Raw genomic sequence first — 21,046 nt, forward strand, 5'->3', positions numbered from 1 at the left:
ACAACACGCCGGACATTTCACCTGGGCTCCCCGGACCTAAGGGTAATACGGGGACTATGCCAAAGTCCTCATAAATCAAAGAGCGGAATTGCATTCGTTAGTGTCTAAATAACATAAATTCTCTTTTTCTTTGAAAGTCCTCATTTACCACTTGACCTGATTTTGAGTGTATCCCAGTGTATCAGAACAGCGACGCCACTGCTGGGTTCTATATTGCAGTTTCATACACATTTCTGATACACACGGTGCATTTTGGCGGGCTGTCTTGTGATTGGCTGGTTTACGCGCGTGGGCGGGGCCAAACGGAAGTCGGCTGGAAGCTCCGCCCACACATGCCCGGAGCATGGCCGAGAGACGTCGCTTGTTTAAAACTTAAATGGACCACACCTGGGAAGCAGCAGCTAGAGTCATGGACTTACTAGAGGATTAAATACATACAGGTAATATTTATATTTGTAAATACAGTTCCATTTTTGCATGAAGAAGTGTTTCCTTTTTGCAAGAAATTACTGTAAAGTGCTATATATTTACAAGCATGTGTGATGTTAGCTGAGCTAGCTTGAATGGCTATCAACATGTACTGCTCATTAAGCCTCAGGCTAAATAGGTGGAGGACAGCAAGTAGAGATGAGGACAGAAGCAACATTGTCAGCAGGTCAAATTTGGTAGTTTTTAAAATGAAAGCTAGCTAGGCTAAGTTAAGCTGTGGCTATGGCATGGCTTAACTAGCAGGGCCTAGCCACATGGTCTGCTCGTTAAGCCTCGTTTAGCATTCACGTGAAGTGGATGCCTGCAGAGAGGACAGGAGAGGAGGACTAGAAAGCAGCTAGTTGGCAGCTCTGTTTTTTGGAATTGGAACAAAAAAGAACTAAGAGGATGTATTGATATCATCTTTGGTTTTCCTGGTCTGTAAGTACTAAGTTGATTAACAAGTTTATGTAACTGCCTGTCTGTATCCACCTGTAGCTTTTGTAATTGCTGAGGTCTGGACCTGGTAGCCTTAACGTTTACCACAGACATTGTGTTTGTTTTAGAGAATTTAATATTTTCTTAGTAGCCCAACATTATTTTGTTTAAATATGAAGTTGCAGTGACACAGGAAGGCTGGAAGATATATAATTAATAGGAGTACTTTCAGGCCATTTAATAAATATAATGTGTTTATGATGTTCTGTTAGTGTACTAAACCTGTAAGATAAATTAATTGGTACCCATAGTAACCAACCATAATGATTAATATACAAAACATGAGGGGAAACAGACCTGAGAGGTATCTGGTGCCATGTGTAGAGTATTATTTCAAAAAAATTGTTAAAAAGTGTTTACTGTTAATATAGATTTCCACACTGTTCATTTAGTGGTATTGTTCACCAGTACCTGCTTACTGAGCCTCCTGCAAATGTCTAGGTTTAGACTACTTTCCAAAGATATGACTATGTTGAATCTAGTAAACGTGTAGAGGGGATGGGAATGCCTTTTCTCTTGTAGTTTTACATACTTTTGACCATTCTTTGACCAGTCAGGTGCATGTTAATTTGAATAATTCTAAAACAGATCTAATGCCAGAAGCATCGCAGTGATAACATGTCATGCCCTGGTTCTTTTTAATGTCATAATAATCCGTAATTCATATTGACCAAAGAAACCAAATTTAAAAGGACTTTGAACCCAAAAAGACAATGTGAATCCCATTACTTTCACATGAAGATAGAGAAAATGTAGAGCGTATGATATAAAGAGAAGAGAATCAGACAGAATATGTATCAATTTAAGATTTTATCCTGGAAAACTAAACACAGCTGCTGTTAGTTAAAACTTTTTTTCTTGCTACCTGTCTGTTATTTTTGGATGATAACACCGAGCAACATGGTCTATGAAGCCTACTAGAGATTCGCTCGATTTGGTTTTTGACTAGAGAAATTATCTTATGTGGTCAGTGACTTTCTACACCATCAGAAAACAGTCAGTTGGAGGCAGGATGAAGTTTAGTCTGAATGTGGTCCAGCACAGCTGGAGATTAAAGCAACTGTCATCCTCCTCCTGTTATGTAGTACAGACTCCCACCAGCCTGTTACTTTGTGAGAAAGATGTTACACTTTTTATGTATTCTTAAAATAATAAAATATACATGGTGCAGTTATGAGCACATCATTTGGCTTCTGTCCAGATGTGGCTTGTACATTACTAATTTACCCAGAGTTTTGTTTTCTGATCATGCTTGTCCCAGTGAACATTGTAATCCTGACAATCACTTTTGGTAATTTAGGCTGTGACACCTGTAAACCGTAAACATGCAGCGGCGTAGACGCATTAATCCAAAGGATGATGCAAGATTTTATGTTACTGCTGAAAGTGACAAAGTGGGACTTGACATCAAGTACATCAATGCTGTAAAAGGTAAGTTGAATCTTCTTCTAATCATGATTCAACTTTAATACATATCACTTTTTGCCACTTATTTGTTGTTTTGTCTTTGATGAATTAGGCCGTGGCATCTTCACCTCTGTTCCATTTGAAAAGGGAGACTTTCTATTGGAATACAGAGGTGATCTAATAAGCAAGCAAGAATGTGAGAGGAGACAGAGAATTTACCATGACCTCCTCAAAGTGTTTATGTTCGAGTTCCATTTTAATGGAAAACTGTGGTGGTACGTATATATGTCACTGGTTAATCTAATCAGAATTATATGACTCTTTTTCTCTTTTCTCACATCAGGTTAATTTACATTGCATTAATATAAAAACTGATTGTTTTGAAAATGTTACTTGTGTTTTTGTAGTGTTGATGCAGCAATAGAGAATGGGTCACTTGGCAGGCTTGTAAATGATGACCATATAAACCCTAATGCCAAGATGAAGTACCTTACTGTGCAAGGGAAGCCCCATCTCTGTTTGTTTGCAGTTCGAGACATAAGTCCAGGAGAGGAGATCACCTATAATTATGGTGACTCAGACTGGCCGTGGAGATGCAAGGTGGTCAAAATTTGACTTTGATAGTTCTCATATAAGAAATGCTTTAACCATAGAACATTTCACATACCAAAATATTGTACATTTTCCATCTAGCTTCAGGTAGAACATGATTTTTATAGCTTTTGTTAGCAGTTTGTTAGCACCACCAGTCCTGATGCCACCTACCCAGCACACCATAGCAAAGAGGATACTGACCATTACAGACTGGTAGAACAAAAACAATGAAGTCATCAAATGCTGTGTTCATCAGAGTATAGTTTTCATAGTCCACGGTCTACATTATGTTTTGTTTTTTTCCTTTTTACAGGCCCTTGATGACGGAATGGCTCCAAAGAGTTGTGATGCCACAAATGTCCCATCCACAATTGATGAGACTGAAGAGGTATATCTTGACAAAAGATAGATTTTTATAAATATCTTGCTCTGATTGTTAATATCTTAGAAAAGTTGTCAGTGAGTTTTAAAGCAAGGTTTTCCTCTGTCTTTCTGTCAACAGAAGAATGTTTTCTTTTTTTAGTCAGATGTCAAATATCCTCTCTAGTAGTACGTTCCCAGGACTTTCTCTTTATTGTCCTTTGTCTCTGTTTCATCTTCTACAGCTGACCACTGAGAGCAAGTGCATCCATACAGCTGTCAACCACCCAAATCAGACCAGTCCAGAGCTTGGCCCACTCACCAAGGTTGGAGAGGTAAATTAAATCTGATGTACAACTTAGTGGTTATTTGTGGCAAAATGTTAAATCTACCAACCTATTTCAATGTGTGTGTGTGTGTGTGTGTGTGTGTGTGTGTGTGTAGTCACCTGAGTAGAACATGCTTTATGTGGACAATGTTGAGTAGAACATGCTTTATGTGGACAATGAAATGGAAGGACATTGTCTAAACATGCTTTTTCAAGCTTCAGTCAGTAGAATATCTGAGTGTATGTGTATCAAACGGTGAACCCCACCCAAATATGACTTGGGAGGACCATACAGTTTAGAGGGTCATGTCACCAGAGACATCACTTTGGTTTTTAAGAACACTTGGACTGCCTGCATTTGATCTGTATGTTGGTTTAATGTGAATGATACATTGTTTAGGTACATCTAGTGGATGAGCACCCACTCAACAACACTGATGAAAATTCATGACAAGATGTCATTTAAAAAGAATCATAGCAAATCTAAGAACTATAAAAGGACTAAAAAGTCACTCCATGTAAAAGCTTACAGCCACTTATTCTAGAAGTGTGATCATTCTAGCAAATGGGCTGGCAATAGATAAACAACGAAGTAATCAAATGCTGTATTCATCAGAGTATAGTTTTCATAGTCTACAGACTGTAGTCATGTGGCCTGTTCAGTGACTAAAGAACCGTTTCAGAGACTACATGTTTTCCACAGAACACTCAGAAATACAGCCATGATATCTTTTCACAGAATGCTACACAGGGAACACCTTGTCTTCAAGATATTTATGATAATATAGATTTGTTGTTTTTTTTCCTTTTTACAGGCCCTTGATGACGAAATGGCTCCAAAGAGTTGTGATGTCACAAATGTCCCATCCACAATTGATGAGACTGAAGAGGTATATCTTGACAAAAGATAGATTTTTATAAATATCTTGCTCTGATTGTTAATATCTTAGAAAAGTTGTCAGTGAGTTTTAAAGCAAGGTTTTCCTCTGTCTTTCTGTCAACAGAAGAATGTTTTCTTTTTTTAGTCAGATGTCAAATATCCTCTCTAGTAGTACGTTCCCAGGACTTTCTCTTTATTGTCCTTTGTCTCTGTTTCATCTTCTACAGCTGACCACTGAGAGCAAGTGCATCCATACAGCTGTCAACCACCCAAATCAGACCAGTCCAGAGCTTGGCCCACTCACCAAGGTTGGAGAGGTAAATTAAATCTGATGTACAACTTAGTGGTTATTTGTGGCAAAATGTTAAATCTACCAACCTATTTCAATGTGTGTGTGTGTGTGTGTGTGTGTGTAGTCACCTGAGTAGAACATGCTTTATGTGGACAATGTTGAGTAGAACATGCTTTATGTGGACAATGAAATGGAAGGACATTGTCTAAACATGCTTTTTCAAGCTTCAGTCAGTAGAATATCTGAGTGTATGTGTATCAAACGGTGAACCCCACCCAAATATGACTTGGGAGGACCATACAGTTTAGAGGGTCATGTCACCAGAGACATCACTTTGGTTTTTAAGAACACTTGGACTGCCTGCATTTGATCTGTATGTTGGTTTAATGTGAATGATACATTGTTTAGGTACATCTAGTGGATGAGCACCCACTCAACAACACTGACGAAAATTCATGACAAGATGTCATTTAAAAAGAATCATAGCAAATCTAAGAACTATAAAAGGACTAAAAAGTCACTCCATGTAAAAGCTTACAGCCACTTATTCTAGAAGTGTGATCATTCTAGCAAATGGGCTGGCAATAGATAAACAACGAAGTAATCAAATGCTGTATTCATCAGAGTATAGTTTTCATAGTCTACAGACTGTAGTCATGTGGCCTGTTCAGTGACTAAAGAACCGTTTCAGAGACTACATGTTTTCCACAGAACACTCAGAAATACAGCCATGATATCTTTTCACAGAATGCTACACAGGGAACACCTTGTCTTCAAGATATTTATGATAATATAGATTTGTTGTTTTTTTCCTTTTTACAGGCCCTTGATGACGAAATGGCTCCAAAGAGTTGTGATGTCACAAATGTCCCATCCACAATTGATGAGACTGAAGAGGTATATCTTGACAAAAGATAGATTTTTATAAATATCTTGCTCTGATTGTTAATATCTTAGAAAAGTTGTCAGTGAGTTTTAAAGCAAGGTTTTCCTCTGTCTTTCTGTCAACAGAAGAATGTTTTCTTTTTTTAGTCAGATGTCAAATATCCTCTCTAGTAGTACGTTCCCAGGACTTTCTCTTTATTGTCCTTTGTCTCTGTTTCATCTTCTACAGCTGACCACTGAGAGCAAGTGCATCCATACAGCTGTCAACCACCCAAATCAGACCAGTCCAGAGCTTGGCCCACTCACCAAGGTTGGAGAGGTAAATTAAATCTGATGTACAACTTAGTGGTTATTTGTGGCAAAATGTTAAATCTACCAACCTATTTCAATGTGTGTGTGTGTAGTCACCTGAGTAGAACATGCTTTATGCGGACAATGTTGAGTAGAACATGCTTTATGTGGACAATGAAATGGAAGGACATTGTCTAAACATGCTTTTTCAAGCTTCAGTCAGTAGAATATCTGAGTGTATGTGTATCAAACGGTGAACCCCACCCAAATATGACTTGGGAGGACCATACAGTTTAGAGGGTCATGTCACCAGAGACATCACTTTGGTTTTTAAGAACACTTGGACTGCCTGCATTTGATCTGTTTGTTGGTTTAATGTGAATGGTAAGTTGTTTGGTTACATGTAATGGATAGGCACCCTATTAGTTATACTGGGCTACAAGTCAGCTCCTGGCACTGAGGCTAACCACAAATTCCCCATCTACAATTTAAAAATATGAAGAAGATATATCTTCATATAGGATACACTATAAATAAGCTGTGTATAAATAAGATACGCTATAAATAACAATAAAATACACTGCCTCAGCTCCACACACAGGAATAGAGGGGTTGTCGTTTATAGTTTTCAGCGTCCCTCTCATCTGCTGTCTGTCACTGCCTCCACACTGCAATGTGATGTACAACTTAGTGAAGTTATTTGTGGCAAAATGTTAAATCTACCAACCTATTTCAATGTGTGTGTGTGTGTGTGTGTGTAGTCGCCTGAGTAGAACATGCTTTATGTGGACAATGTTGAGTAGAACATGCTTTATGTGGACAATGAAATGGAAGGACATTGTATAAACATTAGAACATTTGGACTGCCTGCATTTGATCTGTATGTTGGTTTAATGTGAATGGTAAGTTGTTTGGTTAAATGTAATGGATAGGCACCCTATTAGTTATACCATAAATTCCCCATCTACAATTTAAAAATATGAAGAAGGTATATCTTCATATAGGATACGCTATAAATAAGCTGCGTATAAATAAGATACGCTATAAATAACAATAAAATACAATGCAATAAAAGGGTAATAATATGTATGAAGTAAATTAAATGTCACATTGGTATTGGATTTAAAGTGATTAGATATTGACATGTAAATATGAAATATCTTTCTGTCCAAACTATGTGGCATAAATAAATACTACAATTACATTTTTCGCCAACAGTGTCAAAAACACCGCCTGGTGTGCGCAACAGTATCCTCCTTGGACAAGTGTGTTAATTGTGTGGGACCCGTATCTTCCTTCAAGTGGCTTGGCTATCGATGCACAGGTTAGATATTTAGTGAATTAGTATAGAGTGTACATGTGTTGTGCTCTAACCACTTAAATAGACCTGCAGTGTTAACATTATTTTACTCAAAATGTGTTACAGTTTGTTCAGGGGTCTGGCATAAATCCTGCCTCAAGCAAATTACAGGAGATTACTTTCACAGCACAGCACAGGTGAGTATCTACTGAGTGAGTGTTGAACTTGAACTGTCTATAAGATTCAATCACCCTGTAAAATAATTTGCTTTATCACCAATTCAGGCGCAGCAGTCTTCTGAGGCTTCTGAGGATGAACTGCTGTCAGATCAGGACAAAATTCCAACTCCAGAATTGGACCAAATATCATCTGATGAAGCTGAGGACATGTCTGACAAGGAATACATACCTGACTCGGAGGATGATGAATATGATTCAGATGCCAGCATACCCTTAATGTCAAGTCAGGCAAGAGCTGCACATATTCAAGTAAAACCAGTCATACCTGATGTTGGAACATCTTATGGGTCAGACACAGGCACCCAAGTTGTGGCCAGTACATCAAAATGTTGGCCACCCCTTAAAAATAAGATGATTCCCAATGCTGCTGACACATCTAATTCAGCAAATTCTATCAAAGACTCATCAAAGGAAAAGCCAGATGATGAAGCTGTGACTCATGAACAAGAATTACCACATCTGATTATGAGTAAAAAAAATTACTGTTATGTTTGTGGTAAGCCACAAAGCAAAATTTCCCGCCACTTGAAAACACACAAGACACATGCTGAAATTGTCCATGCATTTTCCCTTCCTGAGGACTCAAAAGAGCGCAAGATATTATTAGAAAAAATGAGGAATAAGGGAAATTTTAAACATAACACTGCAGTTTTGCAAGATGGAACAGGATCACTGAAAGTGAAGAGAAAGCCAAAAGCTAAAACACTGGCAGGAAAGTTTATTCACTGTATGTATTGTCAAGGGATGTACATACGTAAGGAGCTTTGGAGACATGTCCGCAGATGCCCCTGTAAGCCAGAAAACGAAGATTTGGATGACAAACCTGGGAGAACCAAAGTACTGGGCTTGGCTGCAACTCTGGAGTCTACATTCTGTCAGCAGATCTCAAGTGGAGTGTGGAAGCTCCTTAGTGTCATGAAACAAGATGAGGTGGCCTCAGTTGTGCGAAATGACCTCTCTATTATTCAGTTTGCCCAGTCACTCTACAACAAACATGGACAAGACCCTACAAAATATGAATACATTCGACAGAAGCTCCGTGAAGTGGGGCGTCTGTTGTTATGCCTGCGTACAGAATTCTCAGTACATAACCTAGAGGAGGCTGTTAAACCTGCTAACTTCCAGAGAGTTGTGCAAGCAGTAAAGAAAGTTTCAGGTTTTGATGAAGAAAAACACTCGTACCAGAAACCAAGCCTTGCGCTGAAACTGGGGCATACACTGCAGAAAATCGCTGACATTATTCATTGTAGGGCACTCATGGCAGAAGAGGAAGAGCTGATCAGGTACACTGACATATTCAAGAAGTTGTACACCTCCAGGTGGGCTGAGTTGGTGTCTCACAGTGCCCTGAACACACTGAGTGATGCAAAATACAACAAACCATCAACCTTGCCCTTCACTGAAGATGTTCAGATCCTTCATCAGTACCTTGAGAAATCTGCAGAAAGTGCCTTCTGCAGCTTGAAGGAAGAGGCCACCACTCAGAACTATGCTCAACTTGCAAAACTCACACTTGCACAAATCATTGTGTTCAATCGAAGACGTGCTGGGGAAGTTTCAAAAATGCGCCTCAAAAGTTTTCATGAAAGGGACAACACAAAGCTCCATGAAGATGTTGCCATGGGGTTGTCGAAGACTGAACAGAAGCTCTGCAACTTTTTCAGCCGAATTGAAATCATGGGGAAAAGGGGCAGAAAGGTTGCAGTTCTGCTCACACCAAGTGTGGTGGATGCTTTGTCACTACTTGCTAGTAGAAGAACTGAATGTGGCGTTTGTGCCACAAATGTCTTCCTGTTTGCAAGACCAACGTCAATGAGCCACTACAGAGGACAGGACTGTTTGCGTGTTCATGCAAGCCAGTGTGGAGCAAAGCACCCGGAGTACCTCAGGTCAACACAACTCAGGAAACATGTTGCCACACTCTCACAAGTCCTTAATTTAAAAAACAATGAACTTGATCAGGTTGCAGACTTCCTGGGTCACGACATCCGTGTTCACCGCGACTTCTACAGATTACCAGTTCCCACAACACAACTGGCTAAGATTTCCAAACTGCTTTTGTCAATGGAGAAAGGACACCTTTCCAGCATGCAGGGGAAGTCACTGGATGAGATTGAAATTGAAGGTTTGTACAGAAATTAGCCCTTGTAGATATTATCTGAGTGTTTGTTTTTTCCTTTGAATGTTAATTTATAAACATCTAGACTTGGCATAGTCAGCATCCTTTTCCAAGAAAAAAAAATCACCTTTCATGTCCAAATATGAGTTGAGGACTACTATTCAGAAATATAAGCATAAGTCTACAGTATGGCTGGACAGTAATTCAAAATTATGTTTGTGGAGGTGTAGTTGAATTACGTTAAATATTAACATAATATCATATTGTGTAATCATTTTACATGGATTGTTTTATCTTATGTGCTCATGGACCACATTAAACATAAACACAGGTAAAATGGCTCAAAACTACTCAAGTAAAAATAGGTACTTTGCAAAAAGTGGCAAGTACAAAACCACAGGCCTACTATCTTTTCCCTAGGTCTTTTTATTTGATGTGGCTATTTCAACCACAGATTTGTATGTCCAGCTATTTATGTGAGTTTTACTAATGCCATTTTCCAGATGAGATTGCGTTAAGTGACGCTGAAGACAGTGGGAGCGAATCTGATAACAGCAACACAGAAGTCACAGCATCAGAGTTTGGAACTGTGGAGCCTGAGGATATTGACTCTACAACCACAGAGCGAGGCCATGACATTGGAGGCTTTGGTATGTTAACTCACTTCATAGTCACTGCTGATAAAATGTATTTTTTCCTGTGACAAAGGTAACTTTTGTTAAATTGTGTGTTCAACAGGATCAGTGTCATTTGTGTCGTCCACAGTAAATGAGAGTGTACTTCCCTCTGAAGGTAAGATTCAGCTTCAAGAGGTTTATTGTCTTATGCACAGAAGAAACACAGTGGTTTATACCATACAATGGAATTCTTACTTTGCCCAAGTCCCTTAACAGAACAGTTCAATAATAAGACAAATACACAACACAAATAGAATAAAATAAAAATAAAAAATATTAAATTTAAGTATAACTTACAGTGTACAGTAAACCTAAGTTGGAATTAAAAGAAAAAAATAAACCTGAGTTGAATAAGGTGCTCTGTGCCACACAGTTACAGCTAAGGTGCCGATAGTCATTCAGACAAGTCACAGTGTCCTTCTTTGGGAGGGGCACGATGGTGGTGGACTTGAAGCAGGTGGGGAGTGGTGACACAGTGACACAGAGCGGTGTGTCCAGTATGCCCTTGTTGGCCATAGTCCCTCCCTTTCAGCTGGTGTTGAGGGCTTCGAAGTGAGCGGTTTGTTTTCTGTTTGCAGTCTGTGATGTCTTGCAGACCTTGCCACATGCTCCCGGGATCAGCAGTGGTGTAATATCCCTCCAGCTTCAGTCTGTATTGTCTCTCGGCCTGTCTGATTGATCTACGCAGGTCATATCTGGCCTTTCTCTAGTCCTCAGTGTCACCCGAGACACATGCAGCAGAGCGCGCACATAGCATGGACCACACTTCAGTTAATCCAGGGTTTGTTGTTGGGGTAGGTCTTGCAGCGTTTAGTGGGGATCATTTTTGTATTTGCGAATGTAGCCAGTTACAGCTGCAGCATATTCCTATAGGTCCACAGTACAGTCCCCTCTCAGAGCAGGAGTTTTAAACACACCCCGGTCTGTACTGTTAAAGCAGTCCTGAAGCACTAGTTCAGATCCTTCATTCCACACTTTAATAGTTTTACTTACTGGGGGAGCTCGTTTGAGGAGTTGCCTTTAGGCTTGGTAGAGGAACACTGAGATGTGGTTTGATAGTCCAAAGTGCAGCCGAGGCACAGCCTTGTAGGCGTTCTTCACGTTGCTGTACACTTGGTCGAGAGTATTCTTCTCCCTCAAAGGAAAGCTCATGTGTTGATGGTACTTTGGCAGGACGCTCCCTGAGGTTGCAGTAGTTAAAATCACCGGCCACGATGAAGGACGGCATCTGGGTGTGCAGTCTCCAGCTTGCTGATGAGGTCCTGTAGCATCCACATCAAGCAGAGGCACAGCGCTGAACTCGCTTGGTAGATAAAAGGTTCTGCACTTTAGCATTAAAAGTTCAATGCTTTTCAACAATCTGCACATTCCCACACCATCTGTTGTTAATGTACACACCGCCTCCCCTGGTCTTCTTCGAGGCCTCTGTGCGGTCTCCATCTTGGATGGAGTGTGTGTGGAGCAGGAGAACCGAGTTTGGCGTGCTGTCAGAGAGCCAGATCTCAGTGAGAATAAGAGCACAACATTCCCTTATCTCACGCTGAGTTGTAGTCCTAGTTCTCAGCTCGTCCATCTTATTTGTCAAGAGAGCGGACATTAGCCAGCGTGGTCCTGTAGCTCAGCCTAGCATGTAGCCCACCTCTCTTGCCTCGTCCCCGTTGTGGGCGCACCGGTGTTGCTGTGTCCTGCCGGCTCAAAGTTCAAGAGGCAGTGTTGTAAGCTCGTGTTGAACATTGCCAATGTCCAGAAGTTCTTCCCTGCTGTATCTTACTGTCCCACACACGAGCTGTGCATGTAAGATGCACAATAACTAAATAAACAAAGTTACGTCAGTGTCAGGAGAGCGAAGCAAACACCAAGTCCACTGTGGGCACCATGTTGAATTGTGTAGTATAGGAAGTATAGGAATAAAACCGAAGACCAAAAAATGACTTTGCAGTGTATTCTACACATGCCACAAAACTGCAACATCCACAGTTGGATTCCATCCAAGGATATTTATGCACGTCTCTGTGATGTTTCCTGTCTCTAAAGTTTTCAACTATCAAAATGCAAGAGTACTCTTAAAGAAAGGATATAAATAAATAGCCCTAAATTTAACTGTATTGCATTTGTACAAAACATCTTGTCTGCAAGGGAGCATATACACTTAATTTATAATCGGAAAATGTATACTGAATTTGAGATAACCCCCATCTCTTCATATGTTCTCTTGATTGCCCATGATTACGTTCTATTAATTCTCTTATTGGCCAGTTGGTTAAAAGACTAAAAATGAATGAGTCACAAAATCTGGAAGATTAAGAGGTTAAAAGTAGTATTAGGCTGATTGTTACGTACTTTGTGTTATGTTTCAATATCAAGACTAAACTTTCAGACCAAGTTCCTACACTATTTAGCTAACCATATGAAATCAGATTTAAACTGAAAATCAGACTTTAAATCCCATAGTCTTTGTTTCATTTAAAATACGGTGTGTTGAAGTAAAATGCCAAAATAACTTAAGACATGTTACTAATTGTAGTATTACTAACTGTACTTAAATTAATTCAAATATCAAAAGGTTTAGCCCCTTAAATAGATGAACAGCAAAGACATTCTAAAAATGTTTTAATGCTGATGACTTTAATACACTGTATTGTCCACACTCTAATGTGGGCTAGTAAAGTTGGTCAAATCACATCGAGTGAGCAATTAACTGATACCCAAAGTGAATTATTAAGAAAAAAACACATTTTGTTTGTGATATATGTTGTTCTTGTTTGCCTATCTTCCAGGGAATTATGCTGATAAAGAACATGGATCCAGAAGAGTGGCAAAGAAAGTGTGGTCTAAGGCTGAGGTCGCCGCAGTAATGCGACACTTCAAAGATCATATAAGCAGGGGAAAACTGGCCACCAAAACTGAATGCAGTCACTGCAAACTGGTGGAAGACCCCGTGTTGGCACAAAGAACAGTGCAAAATATAAGGGACTTTGTTAGAAATAGAGGAATAACTGCAAAGAGGCAGTCACAAAACGAAAAGATTTAAATACACTGACAGTTGTGGTGGTGTGTTTGTGTTAATACGTTTTAAAAAGTGTGGCTCTTGTGTTACAAGTTATCTGCCTGTTATAGGTTGTAATAATGGCATTTTAAAGGTTCAGTACAAAAATAGAAGGTGGAATTATACAAAGAGGCCATCACAAAAACAATTTTATTATACATTTTATTAATTTATTTTTGTTATGAGCAACCATGGGTCTTTTGAAGTTGGGTAAGAATGAGAATCAAGCAAAAAAGCTAAAATAAGTTATTGTCGCGGCACTTGTGTTGTGTGACAATCTATTGTTTAGCTGTTCCAGGCTGCTATCTGGCTGTAAGTCAGTGTCACTAACTAACAATGGTGATATTTGAGTTGTACAATAAAATAATAATTAAGTCTCATTAATGCTTGGTGGTGTCAGGTTAATGTGTATTTATGTTAATGAGCAGTATATTTAAGTGACGTCATTGTCCCTTTAAAGTCCCAATAATGTTTGTTTGGACCTTATAAGTCACATATTTTTCAAAAGGAGAACTGTCTCTATAAACCACAATAGTTTTAGGGTGGTGTGTATCACGCTCTGAAGGGTGTATCTGAAGTCTAAAGTGACCTGAATTTTTTTCAGATTTTTTTGAGTGTTTTAATCTAACTCCCATAGCTCTAGGACCTCAGGAAAGGGTAGTCCATCTAAACCACCACCGGGCCTGTTTGGAGAAAAAGTCCGGCTAATCCACATAGACCCGTATGTGTGTGTGTGTGTGTGTGTGTGTGTGTGTGTGTATCTGTGTGTGTGTGTGTGTGTGTGTGTGTGTGTATCTGTTTGTATCTGTGTGTATCTGTGTGTGTGTGTGTGTGTGTGTGTGTGTGTGTGTGTGTATCTGTGTGTGTGTGTGTGTGTGTGTGTATCTGTGTGTGTGTGTGTGTGTGTGTGTGTGTGTGTGTGTGTGTGTGTGTGCGTGTATCTGTGTGTATCTGTGTGTGTGTGTGTGTGTGTGTGTGTGTATCTGTGTGTATCTGTGTGTGTGTGTATCTGTGTGTGTGTGTGTGTGTGTGTGTGTGTGTGTGTGTGTGTGTGTGTGTGTGTGTGTGTGTGTGTGTGTGTATCTGTGTGTATCTGTGTGTGTGTGTATCCATGTGTATCTGTGTGTGTGTGTGTGTGTGTGTGTGTGTGTGTGTCTGTGTGTGTGTGTATCTCTCTGTGTGTGTGTGTGTGTGTGTGTGTCTGTGTGTGTGTGTGTGTGTGTGTGTGTGTGTGTGTGTGTGTGTGTGTATCTGTGTGTGTGTGTGTGTGTGTGTGTGTGTGTGTGTGTGTGTGTGTGTGTGTGTGCGTGTATCTGTGTGTATCTGTGTGTGTGTGTGTGTGTGTGTGTGTGTGTGTGTGTGTGTGTATCTGTGTGTATCTGTGTGTGTATCTGTGTGTGTGTGTGTGTGTGTGTGTGTGTGTGTGTGTGTGTATCTGTGTGTGTGTGTGTGTGTGTGTGTGTGTGTGTGTTGCTGCCCTCTGCTGAGTGATGTAAACATTACAGTTTTTAACAATCACTTTGCCACTAATTTCAGAACATTGACGTCATTTTTCAAAACTCTAGACACTAAACTCACAACCAGTAGCGGAGATAGCGGAGATAGCGGAGATAGCGTGGGTGCTTGGGTGCGGCCACCCCAGGATCCCATGCGAATTAGGGGCCCCTCAAAAGCCGCCCAACTTGTGTCACTTGACGAGAACGGGGCCCTCGTCAAGTGACACGTAGCACATTAATAGCTGAAGGAAGCTAATATACTGCATATGATCACACGGTGACATAATCCAGCACTTCTCTTCGTTACAGTCACGTAACTCATGGTTACAACGGTAAACCTGCACAACAATGACAATTACCAGGCAACAAAACACTACATTCTAAGCAGACACGTTAAATAAACGGAAATCATGAAGTTACATTTGTATTTCGAACAAATGGCAAAGTTATCAGCAAATTTTAACACAACTCTATTAACCGCCTTGCATCATGGGAATTGACCAGCCAATGAGCCACGCTATCTTTGTTTGACAGTATAACCTTCAAATGCATAATGCAACCCCTTCTATCTGCTTCTTTCTCACATAGCTTTTTCGTTTTTTCCAAATATTAGACAATATTTATCCAGGGAGTAGTTAGTCAGTGGCAGCAGAGGCCGATGCGGTGTCATGTATACGGCAGCGTAGTGAGCGCCATGCCAAGTCCTCCCTTAGTTACTGTTGCTAAGTCTGAGCTTGTTGTACTTAGTTACTGTTGCTAAGGCCAAGCTTCTCCTACTTAGCAACAGTAACTAAGGGTGGCGTGAGGTGCAAATTTATAATGTAAACGTTATGTACGTTCCTGATTGCACTTAAGAGAATAGTTACGAAAATGGAGAGAAAATATAAATCTGGCGCATTAAAAAGAAAAGAGCGAGATAGTAGGAGAAGAGTGGTAGCATCGTGTGCTCCTCTCACATCGTACTCCTCATCATCACCATCATTATCATCATCATCATCCATGACTCAACACTATCAAAATGATAATAATACCGTTAACGTTGTAACTCAGTCATCGATGGTTAATGTTACTGCTAGTGCTAGCCCTACTAGCCTGACACCGGCTAACGATGAGGCTAACAGCAGTCAAGCCCAGAACAGCTCACCGGAGGGGGACGACTGTCACCGGCAGTTTGAAGTGGAGGATACCTCGTCGGTCGCGGATGCCTCTGGTTCCAGCAGCAGCGCCTAGCCAATGTCCTGTCTGAAGCCTTCCGAGGTTTAAAATACTGCAGGAGGAGCAGGAAAACATGCAACTGGAAAGAACCTTCAGAAAGAATCACTGGATGTCAACACTGCTGTGGATCGTATTGACAGTCCTGTGGCTCGGATCAGAGAGTTAGGCACAGAGGAGGCCTTTGACAACATGGAGAACACAGCAAGAAGTATGGCCAGAGAAAGCCACGCAGCCACAGAGTTTGCGGAGCAGAGGATTCACAAGAGAAAAAGGCATTTTGAGGAGGACGCAGAGGATGACCAGATCGAGGACAGCAGACGCCGCTTCAAAGCGGATATTTATTTTTACATTCTGGATGTTTTTACGGGGCAGTTTGAAAATCGATTCTCAGACTTCAAAAAAATGGCCAAACTGTTGGCAGTACTCTGCCCAAAGCGGTTTGAGCACCGTGATGCTGAGGAGAAAATGCTTGAGCTGGCCCGTTTCTACTCAGAAGACATGCCCGAGCCAGAAGATGCAGTGGAGGAGTTTCGCTCTTTTCGTGCATTGTATTCAGAGTTAAACATGGATCTCACCACCGACGCCGTCCTGCCATTCCTCGTACCAACGCCATGGATAGAGTCTACCCACACCTGACCATTCTCCACAGGATTTATAAAACCCTTCCTATCAGCAGCGCCAGCGTCGAACGAAGTTTCAGCAGTCTGCGGCTCATTAAGACATACTTGCGTTGGTGCATGGATGAGGCCAGACTGTCAAATCTCACCTGGCTGAGTGTGGAGCGGGACAGACATATTGACAAGGACAAAGTGGTTGGCAGATCTGCCACCATGGAGGAGAGGAGGATGAAGATTTAATAAGGGACCATGATATGTATATAGTTTTGTTAGATGTATTTGTTCTGGAGGATCGTTAAGCAGACAAAATGGTAAGAAAAAAAATCTTCTAAGAATTTATATTTTAGTTATGAATAAGTCACTCAGAATGTTTATAAATCTGTTTTATTCAAAGTTTTCATCCCAGTTTTCATGTAGCCTACCTACAGAGTTGTAAATAAAGTTTGTGTTCAATATATACAGTATAATAGTGCCATGTCAATTATATATATATATCGTGGCACTGATTGAGCTCTCTTGGCCTGTTCACCATTGCTGTCCATCAGCTGTCGCTGTCTGTGGTGCTGAAACATTTTTACTGGACTGGCAAACTGCTTTCTTTCTTTGTTCGTCAACACAAACTTGTCAAAACATGTGGCTTTTCTTTGTGTTTTATTTGACATGTAGGCTTACTTGGCTAAACAAGTGACACATCATAACATATGCATTCATCAGATAATTTACCGTTTATTTAACGGTTTTAATTTTAAAATGACTTGGTAGCAGAGGGCCCCATGATGAAGCTCCGCCCCCACTGTACTGAGAGTCTAGCTCCCCCCCTGCTCACAACCAATGATCAAAATACACATTTTTCAAATCTCTAACACTTTTTCATTTGCTTGGATACAATCCACATAAACCAAAGATCATTTGTTCATATAACAAAGATCACCTGTTCAATATGACACAACTTAACATCAAAGTACTACTATTTTAAAAAGCAATTCACACATTACATTTCAGATGATTGTCTATTCATTTCATTACAATGATCTAACTATTGATCAATACAACTACTCTAAATGATAAGTACCTGTTGCATTACTCTTAATGTATAGTTGTCTGGAAACAGACAAACAATATTCCATGTTTAGATCATGGAAGTTTCAAGATAACGAGATTCATTGTCACCAATTAGTGTGGAGCATGAACCAATTAGACTACAGTATCTATGGATGTAATATTTCATCATCATTTTTTACTGTAATGTACTACTGTTTACAGACACTGTTTCTATGGTCCCATGTACTACCTTTACTGTAATGTACTACTGTTTATCATACACTGTTTCTATGGTCCCATGTACTACCTTTACTGTAATGTACTACTGTTTACCAGACACTGTTTCTATGGTCCCATGTACTACCTTTACTGTAATGTACTACTGTTTACCAGACACTGTTTCTATGGTCCCATGTACCACCTTTCAGACTATTTACTGTATTGACAGTACTGCACTGTATGCATGCAGGCCCTTGGAATTGCTTGTTACTGATATATATATATATATATATATATATATATATATATATATATATATATATATATATATATATATATATATATATATATATACTCGTACCACATTGTTCGCCATGCCCGAAGGGTTTTTCCAAGATGTTTGGCTAATTGCGATGTAGATGAGAACCTGCGGCCAAAACCACAAAACAGAGTTGATGAATATGTAGAAGTACAGTAATCACTCCTTTGTTTTTACAGTACAAGCAAGTTGAGGAACACTGCATTTGAAATTCTACAGTACTGTCTTTCCTTTTCTATTTCCTAGCTAATTATTTTGCTTTGATTTAAATAAACCTATGTTGTGATGGTACTGTATTGTTTTAATTTCAATATATTTCAGGTTTTGTTCAATGATTCCACTGTGTCTGTAGTATTCTCTCTATTACTGCAGTACTTTTACAGGGATGTATTTACATCTAGTACCATAATGAAACTTGTATCACCTTGAACATTGGACAGTCTGTGTTACAAGTGATGATCGTTTTGAGTTTTGTGTCTAAAGTTTTGAAAAATGACGTCAAGGTTCTGAAATTAGTAGCAAAGGGATTGTAAAAAACTGTAAAAAAAAAAAAACATTATGTTTTGTTCTGTAAATCTGAGAAAATATATTTCATCGTTTGTCAACGGCTCGTGGGTGACTTTTTTGACGTTTTTGTCTCAAAGTGTCTCCACGGGGACTTCAGCAGGTACTGAAGCATACATGTGTGTCTCTGTGTTTCTTAAATTAATATCCAGGGACTAATAATCACTGAGGTTCACTGATGATTTAATTTATTATTTCTCTCAAATAGTCGACGTGATAAACCACCATAAAACCATATATATATATATATATATAAATAACATTCCCTTGCTGGAGCTGCTACCCCCGCGACCCGCTACCGGATAAGCGGAAGAAGATGGATGGATGGATATTTTTCTGAGCGATCCCAATTTGTTAATATTAACGATAAACCATCCAAATACGCTAAAGTTAGCCATGGCGTTCCTCAAGGCTCAGTGCTTGGACCAATTCTATTCTCTTTATATATGCTTCCTCTAGGCAATATTATTAGGAAACACTCAATTAACTTTCACTGTTACGCAGACGACACCCAATTATATCTGTCAATCAAGCCAGACGAAAGCGGTCAGTTAGCTAAACTTCAAGCGTGCATTAAAGATATAAAATCCTGGATGACCCACAATTTTCTGATGTTGAACTCAAACAAAACGGAAGTTATTGTGCTGGGACCCAAGCACCACCGAACTTCATTATCTAAATATATAGCTACCCTAGATGGTATTGCCCTGGCCTCCAGCACTACTGTCAGAAATCTAGGAGTCATTTTTGACCAGGATCTATCCTTTAACGCCCACTTAAAACAAACCTCAAGAACAGCCTTTTTCCATCTTCGTAACATTGCCAAAATCAGGAACATCCTGTCTCAAAACGATGCTGAAAAACTAGTCCATGCATTCGTAACTTCCCGGCTGGACTACTGTAATTCTTTACTATCAGGCTGCTCAAATAAGTCCCTCAAGACCCTCCAGCTGATCCAGAATGCTGCAGCACGTGTTCTGACAAGAACTAACAAAAGAGATCACATTTCTCCTGTATTAGCTTCTCTGCATTGGCTTCCTGTAAAATCCAGGATTGAATTTAAAATCCTTCTCCTGACCTACAAAGCACTAAATGGTCAAGCACCATCATACATAGAAGAGCTCTTAGTACCTTATTGTCCCACTAGAGCACTACGCTCCCAGAACTCAGAGCTACTTGTGGTTCCTAGAGTCTCTAAAAGTAGAATGGGAGCCAGAGCCTTCAGCTATCAGGCTCCTCTCCTGTGGAACCAGCTCCCAACTTGGGTTCGGGGGGCTGACACCGTCGCCACATTTAAGAATAAACTGAAAACCATCATCTTTGATAAAGCTTATAGTTAGGGAGTGAGGAGTTGCAGCATAGTAGAGTAGAGTAGAGGGAGGCAGGAAGTACAAGCCCGTTCCGGCAGGGGAGAGTACGAGCCCGGTCCAGGGCCCCTCTCTTTAGCCTGCCTCTCTTAGTTATACTATTATAACTCTAGACTGCTGTGGGAAGCTCCTTCCAAGGACACAATGAGCCGCTCCCTCTTCTCTCTTTTCACTTGTCTCCTTTTGTGTGCATCTTAGTCCCAGAAATGCCTGTTACTAACCTATCTCTGGGGAGTTTTCTCCCCGGAGTCCCTTTGCTTCTTCTTCACCCAGAACATCGCCTTGGAATTGGGTGGCACCTACACCGGGGTCCTGGGTGCAGCTGACGCTATGGACTTACTACACCCTGCTACGCTCTGCATTTCCCCGCAGTGTCCGACTGCGTCCTGCCGCGTCCAACCGCGTCCACCCAGGCTGCTGTGCCACACTACACCCCGTAACGCCCTGCTGTGCCCTACTATGACATGAACTACTATGACTACCATTGTGATCACTGCTTCACTATCTTTATTATGACTATTATTGCCACCATTCACCACTCCCCCAACTGGTGCCGTCAGACACCGCCTACCAAGAGTCTGGGTCTGTCCGAGGTTTCTTCCTAACAAAAAAAAGGGAGTTTTTCCTTGCCACTGTCGCAATAGCTACTGCTAATGCTTGCTCTTGAGGCAACCACTGTAATAGTTGGGGCTTCGTAAAGTACAGAGTTTGGTCTAGACCTACTCTATCTGTAAAGTGTCTCGAGATAACTCTTGTTATGATTTGATACTATAAATAAAATTGAATTGAATTGAATTGAATTGATATATATATATATATATATA

At 40.3% G+C, this 21,046-nt stretch overlaps 2 protein-coding genes across 2 annotated transcripts; both read left to right on the forward strand.

The window, feature by feature from the left end:
• The first annotated feature begins 12 nt into the window (after nt 1–12).
• Nucleotides 13–3,671, forward strand: LOC118494584 (histone-lysine N-methyltransferase set-1-like). Its single transcript, XM_035998891.1, has 6 exons — nt 13–440; nt 2,267–2,397; nt 2,486–2,648; nt 2,781–2,973; nt 3,281–3,355; nt 3,573–3,671. Exons 2-6 carry the CDS (start codon nt 2,292–2,294, stop codon nt 3,669–3,671), a joined length of 636 nt encoding a protein of 211 aa, XP_035854784.1. The 5' UTR covers nt 13–440; nt 2,267–2,291.
• Nucleotides 3,672–5,664: 1,993 nt separating this feature from the next.
• Nucleotides 5,665–13,374, forward strand: LOC116060748. Its single transcript, XM_031314481.2, has 6 exons — nt 5,665–5,724; nt 5,942–6,031; nt 7,222–7,327; nt 10,165–10,311; nt 10,400–10,453; nt 13,116–13,374. Exons 1-6 carry the CDS (start codon nt 5,665–5,667, stop codon nt 13,367–13,369), a joined length of 711 nt encoding a protein of 236 aa, XP_031170341.1. The 3' UTR covers nt 13,370–13,374.
• The last annotated feature ends 7,672 nt before the right edge of the window (nt 13,375–21,046 follow it).

Source organism: Sander lucioperca, unplaced genomic scaffold (assembly GCF_008315115.2).
Source record: "Sander lucioperca isolate FBNREF2018 unplaced genomic scaffold, SLUC_FBN_1.2 Unpl_67, whole genome shotgun sequence".
NCBI classification, from domain to species: Eukaryota; Metazoa; Chordata; class Actinopteri; order Perciformes; family Percidae; genus Sander; species Sander lucioperca.